This window comes from Nanorana parkeri, unplaced genomic scaffold (genome assembly GCF_000935625.1).
Source record: "Nanorana parkeri isolate BGI_ZX_2015 unplaced genomic scaffold, ASM93562v1 scaffold328, whole genome shotgun sequence".
Taxonomy (NCBI): domain Eukaryota; kingdom Metazoa; phylum Chordata; class Amphibia; order Anura; family Dicroglossidae; genus Nanorana; species Nanorana parkeri.
Genome location: NW_017306596.1, coordinates 1,283,432 through 1,298,425, shown reverse-complemented (window position 1 = coordinate 1,298,425; position 14,994 = coordinate 1,283,432). Strand labels below are relative to the sequence as shown.

The following is a 14,994-nucleotide window of genomic DNA, read 5'->3' as shown; positions in this document are numbered from 1 at the left end:
GAAGAGCGTGGATGCGGGCGGGCCTGGCAGCGACGAGTGTGAGGTGGGGAGGAGGTGCAGCGCGCAGCGTGTGTGGAGCTGTGTACAGGGCCAACTGATCGGAAGCCGATTAATCGATTATTGAAAAAGTTGACAACTTTTTCAATAATCGATTATAATCGATTATGTCGATTAGTTGTTGCAGCCCTAGACTTGTGACAAGCTGAGCTCTATCGATCGGGAAGTGAGCAAAAACATGCAGCCGATCGGCTCACTTCCTGATCGTCTCCCCGCAGAGATTTCCCTCTCCCCTCTCCGATCCTCCAGCACTGAATGGAGGAACAAACAGGGGGGGGCGTTCACAGCTGGCTCTGCCTCTAGATAGGCAGAGCCAGCTGTCAGTCACACAGTATTGTTAGGATCTGTCCCGGCTGCAGTGCTCTCAGTATATGGCAGGCAATAGCCTGCCATATACTGAGCTTTGGGTCTTGGGAGGACATTAGCATATGTCCTCCCGTGACCCCCAGAGAGAACTATGGGGAAAAACACTTACCCCATAGTTCTCTTTTAATCTCCAGATTCCACAGGAATGTGGAAGTTCAAGGAGGACTGAACTTGTGAAAGGGGGAGTTTTTACAAGATGTCAAATACTGTCTTGTCTTTTTGTGTTTTAAACATCGATGAGCTTTTTATGTTTACTACAGTATGCAGTTTTGGTGCAACTTTCTTTACTCAATGGTTTTGAGTAGAGAAAATGGATGCTTTCCAGTAAGAGTTAAGGTTTTGGACTATTTCACGCAACATCCTACAACTAATGAACTGGTTGGCTATATGTTTATAATAGAGGATATGAAGAGCACAGCTAAATTGAAATTTTATGTTGCTCTTAAAAACCTCAGGCTTAAGGGCGTCAGATGTGGTTGTTGGCTGGTTGATATAAAGTTGAAACTCCTTTTGTTTACGGAGCTGTTAGCTTTTTGGAAGTGGATACTTATATTTGTACTTGCATTTGAATAAATCTTCAGCAGGATAGTATTACATGCCTTCAGTGCCTTCAGGCTGCTGGGGCTAAAATTGTTTTCTTCTTCTCCTTCTTTCATTTTATCAGTTACAAAATTGGATATATATTGGAAGGTCCACTTATATGTGTAAGTAGAAACGTAGATCTAATCTACTGGTATCATCACATACACAAGCCATTAGTGAGCATTTGAAATGTGTGCTGTTATGAGGAGGTGAATTGGAAAATGCAGTTCTATAATGAGCTGTACTCCTTTTGCATTTGATCTATGATGCACTTACAGGGTTTATGTCATGGCTGTTCAGGTCTAGTGCCAAGCTTCCATACAGATCGGTCAGGCGTTTGTGTCCAGTCTGTTAGGGAGCATTATGGTCTTTCAGAACATGATTCATATAGGATTTGTTCTAAGGAACATCTCCTGTGAGCTTTCTACGAAAAGGCAGCGATAATGGACACCAGTGGGGTTGTACATACCTCAGCATTAAACTATGGTGTATGCAAAAAAAAAAGAAAATCCTGAATGCATCAAGCGCATCAGCAAGAAACTTTTAAGAAGAACTCCAGGCAAAAATGTTATTAACCCTTGCAGTGGAGCTACTCCCGCACTGCTCAGGTTCACTGCTCGTTTTGGTCTAGGAGGACAATAACAAAGTTGTACTCATCTGATTTTCGCAGCCAGCCGGCTGTGTCAGCTCTCCCTCCTGCTTATCCCCTACGCTTTAGCAATAGTATGTTTATCGGCATCCTCATGTCCTATACACTGTGTATAGAACGTGATGACTCGGGGACCTTAGTCCGCTGGAGCGGAGGAGGGAGTGAGGCTAGAAGAACTGGCCTAAGAGCAAGCCAGCTTGGAGGATCGGGTGAGTATAACTTTAGACCAAAAGGAGCACCTGTTGCAGCGGTTAATAAAAGATTTACCCAGAGTTCTTCTTTAATGTACCTTAAAATTGAATATTTTATACAACGTCATAATTCACATCAAACATGCATGTGCAGGTAACTGCGAGCCATATCAGAACTGGGAGTGCCAGGGGAATCAAGTATTAAAGCACTACTTCTCTTTTGGGTCACAGGAGTATGTTTACTAATGTACTCCTGTAACCCAAAATCTGCATATAGCGGGCTATTGCCTGCTATTTGCTGACATCGCAGAGCCGCTCCACAGTCAGAACAAAAGGAACACTTTCTAGCAAGTTTAGTGGAAAGCAAATTAGTGGAATGAGACAAATTTCTAGTATGCCTCATTAAGAATAGTATTTGCAGCTCATTTTGTGCAGGTGAGCACTCGAAACACAATTCGCAAATGTTCTGAGAGGTTTTTTTTTTTTTTTTAAATCACCACAGCACACTATTTAAGCAGCAGATGTCTCGCTGTGCCTTGCATGATAAATCTTCCCCTGTTAAAGTGGACCTTTACCCCCTTTCACTAAAAATCACATCGGCATGCAGCTCTGCTGAGATGGGATGCATGGTCGCATGTCCTAGGCACATGTGCCAGAGTTCCAGGAAGTAAAATTAGATGTATTCATCTTCCCTTAGTAAAAATGGCCAAAAAATAAGGTATGCAAAGAATAAAAAGCCTGCAATTGTCAACAAGTATCTGTTTGTGGATTGTCATTACTAAACATTTCTAAAGGTGTGTTTGTTACCATTTCAAAGATAAGGGTAAAGTTCCACTTTAAAACACCTTGGACAGTCTATTGGTGAGATGAGTCTGCACAGAAATGCATAAAGATATGTTCTTTCATGGTCTTAGATTTGAAAACACAAAAAAGTGAGAAAAGGTAATCTAAAACGAGAAAAATAAGAAGCACTATGTAATACATACCTTACACTTTAAAACAGTGTGCCCAGTCTAGGCATTGGAGCAAAATAATAATAATAATTATTATTATTTTTATTATTATTCAGGATTTATATAGCGCCAACAGTTTGCACAGCTCTTTACCATACAAGGAAGACATTGCATGGTAAGGAGGGCCTAAAATCAAAAAGATCACCCAACAATTGTTTTCTATGTTCCTTAGTGGTGACTGGCATTGATGAGTTGAAAAGTGACAGTCACTGTTTTTGGAGGGTACGATCCCTATCACTGTTCTTGGTAGGTAGGTGTTACTGGGCAGGATTCTCTGTTAATTGCCATTCATTCAGTTCCGACTAGCATCAATGTCGGTTGCGTCTATTGAGTTCAAACAACTTGGCTCCCGACCATGAAGCTGCTGTGCGATGGTTGCTGTCGGGCAGTCGCAAATTATATTTTCTTTATATTGCTATATGATGTTTCATGGAGGAAGGAAGCATTTCTTTTTTATCAGATGATAATGCTCTGTACACCCCTGTTTAATGAGATCATGAACTTGCTAATATTGTACTTTTTAGCCAAGGTGTGCTCTCTATAATGTGTTTTGCAGCTGGCCAGCTTTCTCTGAAAGTTGTTTTGTATGATCAGTTCCTCTTAAACTTTGAAAAAGAGAATTTTGTATTTATCAAAGATGACTATTTAGCTTTTAATATAGCGAGTATAACTGCTTGAATTCTGTATTTATTTTATTTTGCCACAGTCCCCTGCAAAGAGGAAAACAGGCTTATGTTGGCTGTACATGTAGCAATACTACCCTTCCTTCCTCCTTAAGATAAAAGCTCGGTTATAGTTTCGGTTTCTCACCACACTTTTGTTTTCTTTCTGGAGATCATGCCTTACTTGGAGTTTCATTTTGAGTGTTGGATTTCTCTTCCAGAAAAAAATTGCACAGCCAATATGCATAAACAGACCTAAAAAACACAAATTTGCTCCTCCTCTCAAGTTCCCCAACATTTCCACTCCACTAACCAATTACTGTTTACCACCAGCCCCCTGCTTTTTAAAAACTGTCGCAGCCAACTTATGGATGCTAATCTCGGGTCCCTATCGGGAGTCACTGCCAGAGGTCCACAGGCACCACCTGTTGCCCACGTTCCCTTGCCGCTGAGGTGACCTAGCCACTGCTCAGTCACCTCAGCCATGTGCCTAGTGCTAAGGTGTCGATGTGGCTGGCTGTTAGCTCCAATGTTGGCTACAGAGGGCTTCGTGGAGCTTGAAAACCACAATACAGGCACAAGCTGGCAGCTGCATAATGATATGCTGCTACTGGCAGGCCCCTCTCCTGATCTGTCACAGACTTGCACTGGTGGACAGGTACTAAGCCAGGCTGCGAGACAGAACAAGGCTCTCTGTGTCCAAGGAGGTGCCACAGACAACCTGCCTCACGCTCAACTGTGTGTCTCACTAAACCTGCATGGTAACCTTCACCACTTGGGGACATTCACCATACCTGCAGGATTGACACCACCCCTCCCCTGCTCTCAACACTATACCTGCATCCTGAACTTCACCTCTGCTCTTACCTCCTCAGGACATATGCACACTAAACCTGATCCCTCCCCTGCTTTCACCACCTCATCATTCCTCCGCTCTCACCAACACACTTGTGAGCAGAACTACACCCATCCCCCTGATTTCATCACTACATCGGCACACCCAACTCCACCCCTCCACCACTCTCTTCCCCACACCTACAGGCTAAACTCCACCCCTCCTGCACTCGCCATCACGTCGCCACACCTTTACCATGACCCCCCTCCACTCTAACCACCACACCTCCATGCTGTAACCTACTCTTCTCATCGTAAACTTGCACACCTAACTTCCCCCTCCCTGGTCCCCACCTACTCCAAAATTACCCCCATCCTCGTCACCTTGCTCTCACCACTGTAGCTTCTTCTCTCTGACACGCTGTCACAGGAGGCTGATCGAGCGGTGTAGGGAGAAAAGCCCAGCCTCCTGTGACAGCGTTGTCTCCGCCCCCACACCGCTCTGCCGGACTGTGATAGGCGGCAGAGCAGTGTGCGAGGAGACGCCGGCCGCTCACAGCACTCTCCACCGCAGCGCTCGGCCGGCTGTCACTTTCTCTTCTCCCTGCTGGGACAAAGAGCAGCGCCCAGCGGGGAGAAAATAAATCACGGATGCGCCGATGTATCTGCAGGAAAATTGCACTTTCGGCATTATGCCAAAAGTGCCATTTTCGGCATATATGTTTCGGCGGCCGATATATCGGTGCATCCCTACTACTAACTTGTATTGAGATTGTAGTCCATCACAGGAATGAGCTTGGAGCGGTGACTACTTTACAACATGCACAGGGACCATGGGGAACAAAAGTAGCCACCCTCCAGAATGACGGACAGTGTCAGCACCAATTCAGATGGTCTACTGCCAAGTGATACACAAATAAGGCGCAATGTACATAAGCTATAGAGGAATACAAATCCCAGCAATACATTATACAGTGCAATGTACTATCGGCTATAGAGGAATACAAATCCCAGCAATACATTATACAGCACAATGTATCATCAGCTATAGAGGAATACAAATCCCAGCAATACATTATACAGCACAATGTATCATCAGCTATAGAGGAATACAAATCCCAGCAATACATTATACAGCACAATGTATCATCAGCTATAGAGGAATACAAATCCCAGCAATACATTATACAGCGCAATGTATCATCAGCTATAGAGGAATACAAATCCCAGCAATAACTTATACAGTGCAATGTACCATCAGCTATAGAGAAATACAAACCCCAGCAATACATTATACAGCACGATGTATCATCAGCTATAGAGGAATACAAATCCCAGCAATACATTATACAGCGCAATGTACCATGTGGGGGGAAAAGTGCAGGCAGTGGGAGTTGGTGGGGGAACATTTCAAAGGGGGGAGAGGGAAACTTCTCCACCACGGATATGTGCTTTCCTCCCTGCAGTCGCAGACTGCCCTCCTCTCCTTGTGCACAAACAGTATACAGTACTAACCACAACCGGAGCCCGGCCGGTCTTTTTAGATTTATACCTAATATAGTGGAAATTAGCTTGCCTTTCCCTGACTCCAAAGCCTACCTATTGGTTCTTTTAGCTTGATGGGCATCCTCTGTGACCAGGTAGAGTGGAGCAGACCAGACGTAGAAGCTGCATTTTTATTGTTATCTTTAAATAAAGTTGCCCTTATTTAAAGGTAACATGACAGTGAAAGCTTGCAAATATGGCTATAGATTTCTAGTATTGTAACTTGTACTAGTGCCTTGTGGTTCTTGCGTTAAAATCTGAGCCAAAGAGTTTAGCTTTCTTTCATAATAACCAATCAAGTGACGTATTTCCTTTTTTAAAAGGATGAAACCTGATATGTTTTTTTTTTTCTTCTTCTGATCAATGGCCCTACTGTATGCTTTAGCTGGAAAGCAGATTGTTAGTTGATCCATCCATAAGCAGCAGCCCGTTGAAGTCTAGGCAGGTCATGTAGGTGCAGTACTGTATTCAGCCTGCTAAGAGAAAGCTAGTGTAACTAAAGCAGGAGTGCTGCAGGTCTATTGACTCTTTTTTAGTTGATTTTTTTTTTTAAATGGAAATTTAACTTATGATATTTATTCCCCCTTTTAAATACACTCATTAATATGGCAGACTGTGTCACACCTTAATGCATACCGTGAGGCAGTCCATGTCTGTATAAAAATAATGTCATGTGTTTACTGCACATAACCATCTCCATGCACTGATAGCTTTCCTTCCTGCATTTGTTCCTTGTAACTCCCCTGTTGCTTTGTACACTACATGTCTGGAGGAGAAACAATGCTTGTTTATCACATACTACACTAGATAAGCCTTCGTAGAAATGATGCATCTCTTCTGTAGTACTGTAGGATTTGAATATGATCATTTTATAACAAAGTGCTTGTACAATTTTCCATCCTATTCTCTGTGCTTTTCATTGTAGAGAAGATAATGTGTAAACTCTTTTATTTTGGGAAATTAATGATGTGATGAGCATTTGTCATTTCTGTACAACTACCTTCTTACAGTGGTCACCAGCCTGCTCACAATAAAATACAAATCTGAGGCACTGGCTTTAAATAGGTGGCAACCTCTAAAGGAGATGCATACTAGCAACACAAATGTAGAATGCTTTTGATAGCTATAGTGGTATGAAAGCAGTTTCCATATTCCTTGTTTGCATTTCACGAAGGAGGTGACCAAGTAATTGACGTTGATGCCAAGGAGACCTCAGATTACATTAGGGCCTCTGTAAATGGTCTTTTGTTCACATCACAACTGTCTGTCTCCCTATGCAAGTCAAATGAAATGTAAAAGCTGCTTCCTGTAGCTTTGAAGATGGTCCGATACATGTGAGAAGAAGTCAGCTGCAGGTCAATGGACCTAGAATGGAACTTGGATAGAACTCAAACTGAATGTATCTACACGCACGCTGCATTTGCCCATCTATGCAAGACCTTAGTCTGACTACATTCAGTCTCTAGAAACCGATTTCTGATTTAGGGGTTATTATGGGTTTTAATTAACATAAAGTAAGGAGTGACAGTGCATCTTTGCTGTATGTACACTAGGATTTATGTATCATGCAGTTCCCACAGATTCTGAAAATGTCCTTTCGTTCAAGTAGAACTATGGCCTCCCAATAAAAACTATGTGCTTCAGCACTTTTTTATGAGTTCATCTGTACTTAGTTTTCTGTTAAACCCCTAGCAAAGTCCCACAAATGCCTGTTGAGCCAATGAAATCCACCTAATGCAGCTGCTCCTGTGATGGTGTGACAACAATGCTGCACTGTTCCTGAATTCAGAGCAGAGTTGCCACTCATGTAGGCTGTGCCTGCTTGTACTACAGTGGGATGAAAATGTGTTGCAGTTGCTAATGATTCACAAGTCTGTAGTTAGTCAATCATCACCAGACCTACATACATACATACATACATACATAGTCCCATGCTTTCTGCATTGTGAGCACTGCCTCTGTTGCTGAATTCACGCCGACACTGTCCTTCCTTCTGGAGGGTGGCTACTTTTGTTCCTCATGGTCCCTGTGTGTGTTGTAAAGAAACGTCTTACCTCTGTACTTGCCAACAAGGGTTTCTCCTTCAAGTACTAAGTCATGTTTTGCTTGGGGATCAAATACATATTTTACTCACTGAACTGTAACTCAATTTCTAACATGTGTATCATGTGTTTTTCCTGGATTTTTGGTTGATATTCTGTCTCTATCATTTAAAATACACATACGATAAAAATTATAGACCTTTTAATTTCTTTGTAAGTGGGCAAACGTACAAAATCTGCAGGGGATCAAATCATTATTTTCCACACTGTAGTAACATAGTATACTTTGGACTGTCATACAGGAGGCATTAGTTGTGCTTTAAAATATGTTTCTTAGTGTCAAATTCCCCTCAATGAGCTTAATTAATCAAAAGTGGAGCAGACAAAATCTGGAGCAGCTGTGCATGGCAACCAATCAGCTTCTGTCTTTCATATTCAAATCTTAACTGAGCAAACGGAAGAGAGAAGCTGATTGGTTGCCATTTGCAACTGATCCAGATTCTGTCTGCTCCACTTTTGATAAATTCTCCCCAATATGTTTAATTTAATTTTTCTTAGATGTACCCCATAGAAAGTCCACGGAAACAGGATATTCTCGTATAAGATCCTAGGCTGTTCTGGGCTAGAAAACCCCCCAAAAAAGAACCAAACATTTTTAGCATGTGCTCAAGTGCGGAGTAAGTACAGCAACATTCGGCTTATGTTGATAAGCACACTTCCTGGTATCTTCTTGTATGGATACAGAATTTTGTCTAGTTAGGACCAGTCTTCCGTGGTATTGATGTATGGCAAAAGCTTTTCTTTTGTTGGATTACATTTCTCTTTTTTTTATGTCGGTAACAGTGCAAACTATTGTGACATGTATTAACCCACAGCTGACGGCAGACAGTTTTGAATAGAGTGTCTATAGTAAATGTTACTGAGAGAGTCTTTCATGGGTGGTCCGATCAGATCTACGTGTCCGTTTTTTTCTGGCGGACCTGATCTAAAGCATAATGTTAGTGTGTGGTCTTGCGGATGTAAGCAAACGTGCAGGTATTTACACCTGGTTATCTCCAAGGCCGAAAGAAATGGAGGAGTTAAGCTGGCCATACACTATGCAAATTTCGGCTGAATTTTGATGAACCGACTGAAATTTGCACAGTGGGTGCCACTGTTGGCACCCTTTAGGCCGACATGCCTCAATAGGATAATCAGATAGGATAAGTAGCCACTTGGAAAATCTTCGAATGAACAGAGCGGGCAGCCGATAAGCTGCTGGCTCTGTTCAGGTATCCTGACGGCGGCCGCTGTTTGTTTTCATTGTATTGATGGAAGAATCTGCAATATTTTCTTTGTTCAGCCCACAGGTTGGACAAAGAAAATATTACATTGTATGATCAGCTTTGTGTTTTTGCACACTTGCATCAGAGGTAAAAGGAAGGAAAACAGATGCACATCCACTTGCTCTTAGATCTAACATAGGTCTGTTTAGTTCAGCTTTTTTCTCCATGGCAAGACCTGTACTAGGAGATCTGTGCGCTGATTTTCTTTCCTACCTTTTTTTTTTTTTTTAAACCTGCCTACCTTCACTCAGCCGATTAGAGCTGTACACCAAACAATTAGTGTAAAGCTGCGTTAGGGATCGCTGGTGTTTACGATCAGACACGGCCAGGAAGCCAGTACATAGCAATGGCGGCCTGCCAGGAGCTGAGGCTTTTCAATGTGTGGTTACATACAGCTACGGACAGGTGAGCAGCCCTGGATGAAAACTGTGTACAGGGATGCTTATTCGTCTCCAGCCTTATGTTACCACTCAGCATGCACTTACATCTGAACTGCTGCAGACAGCTGTGGCTCCTGTCAACCTGTCATTTGTACAAGCTTCTTGGCCGAGACTGATCACAAACACCTATGGTCCCCGCTACAGCTTTTCACCTTAGGGGTACAGCCTTAATGTAAATGAGGCCTTAATGGGTTTGCATCACCAGCTCATCATAAACCAAGTATGCATTTCTTGTGGTACCTTCTACTAACTGTTACTTTGCTTAGACCTGACCAAGGTCAGGTTTCAGTAAAAAAACTGAATTGTTTCTAATACTATCCTTTTCTACCTCAGCCATGAGGGTCCACTGTTCTCTATTTCCTTTATGACAAGAAAACATTTACTGTATACCTTAGCTGGCATATTATTCATTTTTGTGCTCTAGTTCATTCATCTTTTTTATCTATTTTTTAGGCACAGGAGAAAGTGGAAAAAGCACATTTATAAAGCAAATGCGAATTATCCATGGATCTGGATACTCTGATGAAGACAAAAGGGGTTTCACTAAACTTGTGTACCAGAACATATTCACTGCAATGCAAGCTATGATCCGGGCCATGGATACCCTTAAAATCCCATACAAGTATGAACACAACAAGGTAAGTGCTGATGAAGCCAAGTGAGTCCATCAGTAAAATTGTGTCCAAATACATTCTTAATATGTTACAATATACACAGTATACTTTTTTCCAAAAGCGCACATTTTATCATTAAAAAAGAAGTCCATGAGCTGCAGTTCATCCCTCCCCCAGCAATCACTCGCTGGGCTTTTATAACATTGTAATATTCAGGCAGCTGTCAAAGTGAGAGGCAGCAGTCAGGGGGCTAATCTGTGTTAAATATACAGCAAACTGCCAAGATAAAGATTATTATGCAGGAGTCAGGATTTGCATGATTGTTATTTATGGGACAGAATATTATCATAGGAAGTAGATGCTGGCTGTTTCCTGAACAAAGGTAGTGCCAGCATTTTGGGGAGAAAGAGGCAGGCATTACCAGGAAGAGTACTGTCACATCTTTGAGAGGTTATACATACCCCTAGGTGTGACACTTCTACATTGCCCAATGTGCATGCACTTAGCATAAAAACATATCATCAAGACTAGGTTTGCTTTAATTATAAACATTCCCTTATTACATTCTGCTCTCAACCACCCCCCTTTCCAATGTCGGACCACTGTGTTGTAGCTGGATAAAAATGTGGGGGTAGGCAGAATGTAATAGCCGGACCTTGCATTTTAATGCAGGGCCCACCTTCAGGACCTATTCACACCTAGGTGTTCCGTTGCAGAGCATTTAACACATGAATGGGCTGCCAGCAGCCTGCACCATGTTTTCTGGACCAGCACAGCACAATGCAGGTGCATTGCTTTTGTGTGTTGAGGTGCTGTTTAAAATGAATGGCAACACACTAGCCTATGTAATGTATGTCTTTGTGTTTGGAGGTAAAGTGCATGTTATTGCAAAGCATAGGTGTGAATGAGCCCCAAGTCTTCTGTGAATGTTGGACTGTACAGAGCATACTTGCCTGTTATGGCAGAGATGCCAATTAATTTGCCCTCCTCCAGCTATGACAGGTCAGTGCTCACCACCGCTATTGTCTGCTGGTGTTCTTCCAGCCTGGCATATTCTTTCTTCAGCCATTTGATACTCTATGATGTACATCTTACTGATGCTGAGCATATACAATGTACTGCTCTTGCACCTGCAGGCAAAAAAAAAAGGGAAGGTATATACCAAGTCTCTTCTACCTAAAACTCTACCACCTAGCAATTTTCCTTTTCAACTTCACTTCCGCTTTAATTTAGTGGGACTTTTTTTTTTTGCAGTGTAACTTTTTATGTGCACATGCAATGAACTGGAAGTTCTAGTCCTTCTTCTTTTTTTTCCCCCCTTGTTTTATTCTAGAATGAGATAATGGTGTCAGTAGCAAAGGATCAACAGAGACTTTGCAAAGTATTTTTCTTGTCATGGTGGGAATTAGCATTACCAACTCATCCAGCTGACATTGCCAAAAAGCAGATATGGAAGTCATCATACTAAGCTTAAAGAGGAGAAAGGTTCAGAGTTCTAAGTAATGATTTTCAGATGTTGTTTAGTTGTACTGAATCATTATTACATTCAACGAAAATCTCTTTTGGGGGGTTTAATCTCACTTCATGCATTTTGTTTGATCTGTATCTTTTATTTGTGCCCACTTGGGGCATTATAACTAACTCATCAGATCGATGAGTAAAGCAGTTCAACACAATACCTTTTCACCTGGGTCTGCTTTATTTATTGGTTTACTCGTGAACCCTTTTGTTGCATGCAAATATGTACAAAAGTGAACAATACCATGTGCTGGTTTTCCATTCATTTTCAAGTGAATATTTGATTAAAATTAATGGGTTGCAGCACATGTGATGGGATGAAATGAAATATTAATGTGCTACCAGTCATTCCTATGGAAGATATACTTCCTGGAGCCTCATCTCCCCAAAAATCAGCAAACTGGATTTAAAAAAAAAAAAAATGTCACATTCACTTCACCGGGAATGACAACAGGTTTTTTTTTCAATGTCCCTTATAAAAGCTGTTTTAAAAATGGGGCCACTGCTATTGTGCTGCCAGCCTGCGAGGAAATCCGGGGAGGTGAATCCCCTATGTTTCCTGTGACATACCTAGGCCCAGTACCATATAGATAGAATTACATCATCAACAGGTTTTGCAATATTAAAAAAGGGTGTATATAACTACAAGATTTTTTTATTCCACCAGCACTGCTGACAGGGATGACAGGGTGCTTTAGCCATGTCATTCTTTGACATTTGCATTATACTGCTGCCTTCAGGAAGTTGGTACACTGGCAAACCAAAAATAAGCCAGACTCCATATAACCCCACCTCCAACCATTATGCCTCAGTTGTTTGCTAGTGTCCTAGGAGTTTGTATGTCCTTTACTCAACTTGAACTATGTTTGTTTGGTAGCCTTTTATTTTTTCTTCAACCAAGATACTCTGTAGATATTTTTTTTCTTCAGTAACTTCAATCAAGACTTCATACATGCTGCTTAAAGGAGAATTATGAGGCTAGTGATTTTCACTCAACCTCATAGTTCGAGCCGACGTCGGACAATGAAACTGTCACAGGTCGGCTCAGTAGATCAGGAAGTGAGCGAACACATACCATCGCTCGCTCAAATTCGCTTATCAGCAACCGCTTTGGAGACCATACCCAGACCCTGCTGGAATGAACAATTGGGGGGTAGCACCTAGTGTTATCCAGTCTCTGAAGACTTATGTAGTGAATGGGCCTCTAGTCGTCATGAGACTAAAATGGAATGTGACCTTTGGGCACTGAGCTCTATATAGTGGTGCTTTCCAGACTTAGGTGTGTTAGCTCTAGTGTGCTCTCAAAGCCCAGAGCTGTGGCACAACCTCTGCTTTGACCCAGTCTTTTGAGGACTCATATATTGAGTAAGACTGTCTGGGCTGAAGCACTAAGAGCTGCCTTATAGTTGGTTCCATTGGGAGCCATTTGATAAAAGAGGGATCTAGGCATTGATGTCCCATTGCAGTGGTGACCACAGCCTATACTAATCCATGGGTATTAGGGGCAATATCATGATATCCCCAGAAGAATCCGACAGCCATGACTTAAATCCTGGGACCCCTTATAACTATAGAGTCATTCTTCACAGCAGGAGGCTAATATGTCCACAACATCTTTATTATCCACTTTCATCTGACTTTTCAGCAATCTGCCTGCAGAGGTTCTAAACATGTTTTGGCACCATCCAGGGCAGAATTCAATTCTGATCTTACTGGACCTCCATCTTTAAGTGTGCATGAGGTTCCAATTTCCATCTCTGACTAAGATTTTCGCAACCTTCACCTGAAGAACCTGCATTTTAGCAAGTTCCATATATCAGATTTGCAAGGAGTTCTTGATAATCTAATAGCCTACTGTTCCAGCCAACAACCTTTGGAATGATTGCTTCCTTCTGACAATGTGAAAGAGCCTTTTCTCTTTGAAAGGAAATGTATTGATGAGTGATCTCTGCCCAGCTGTAGACACTTCAGTCATCCACCTTCACAGATATACTACTCAACAGGTTGATGATTTATTTTACTTTTAGGAATTTCGCTGACAAGACAGTTGGATACCCTACTTAGGTCTCAGTTTGAGTTAGCTCAGGAACTGTTTGTCTTCTACTGGTGGAGACTCTCTGTCATGGTGGATCTGATCTCTAGAAGTGACACAACTGAGACCTAAGTAGGGAATCCAACTGTCTTGTCAGTGAAATTCCTAAAGGTTAAAAACTCAGGAGTGAAATAAAAAATGCATTCAAGCACCCTAAGGCCCCATTCACACTGAGCGATTTATCGCGCGATTTCGCTCATATTTCCACACGATATTGCTCTATGTAGCTTCTCCATCCATTTCAATGGAGCTGTTCACATCTCGTCGCTCAATATCGCGTAGCACATTAATGTCAATACCTTGGCAGATTTGTAAACTGAATTTCCCATCTCGGCTGGTTGCTGTGGGTAACTGTACGTCACACTCGGTGAACTTGTTTTTGTAGCATTGTTAAATATGGCTTTTGATGTCTAACAGAACTGTTCCCATTCCACATCCTCAATAACAACAGTTGCTGCTTCACTTTCCAGTAAACAAAAAAATTCTGTGACATATGTAAGCAGGAAATCATTTTGAAATCACTTAAGGGACTGTTAAGGCTTTTACCTCACAAATGGTGCACTACTGTGGAATAACAAAGAAAACATAATAGCCAATTCTCTCTTGTAATCTGCAGCAATCACATATTGCTTTCACTAACTGAGTTGTGAAAATGATAATATAAGATCACTGGTTGGTTACTTTTAAGTACTGCACATTTTCCCATCTTGAAAATAGTTTTCCAATATAAACAAACATTTTACCTTTGCTGACCTCCCCACTTCATGCACTTAATGATTAGACTACCTAAACTAACTCAGGTTTGAGCTCAAGGGGGCCGATCTTTAGGGCTTGTTCAGACCAAATGCAGACCAGATCTGCATGAGTTTCTGCACACACAGTGCAGTGGGTTATACTGTGTTTTTTTTGCCGCATTTTTTATGCGTTCTGGGCCGTTTTTGGTTAAAAAAAATATTATTTTTTTAAGTTTAGAATGGGCTTTCAGTGCGGTCCAGGGCGTTTGCATGCGTTCCAGAGCAGGTAAAATAGGGCTTGTTGCAGTTTTTTTTACATGCTCTGGAACT

The 14,994-nt window shown here is 41.9% G+C and overlaps 1 protein-coding gene across 1 annotated transcript in view; it reads left to right on the top strand.

Annotated features, from left to right (window-relative positions):
- Positions 1-14,994, top strand: part of LOC108788493 (guanine nucleotide-binding protein G(q) subunit alpha) — an 82,374-nt gene that overhangs the window by 30,004 nt on the left and 37,376 nt on the right. Inside the window, exon 2 of the mRNA XM_018558249.1 lies at positions 10,160-10,344. Coding sequence (XP_018413751.1) covers positions 10,160-10,344 — 185 coding nt within the window. The remainder of the gene's footprint in view (positions 1-10,159; positions 10,345-14,994) is intronic.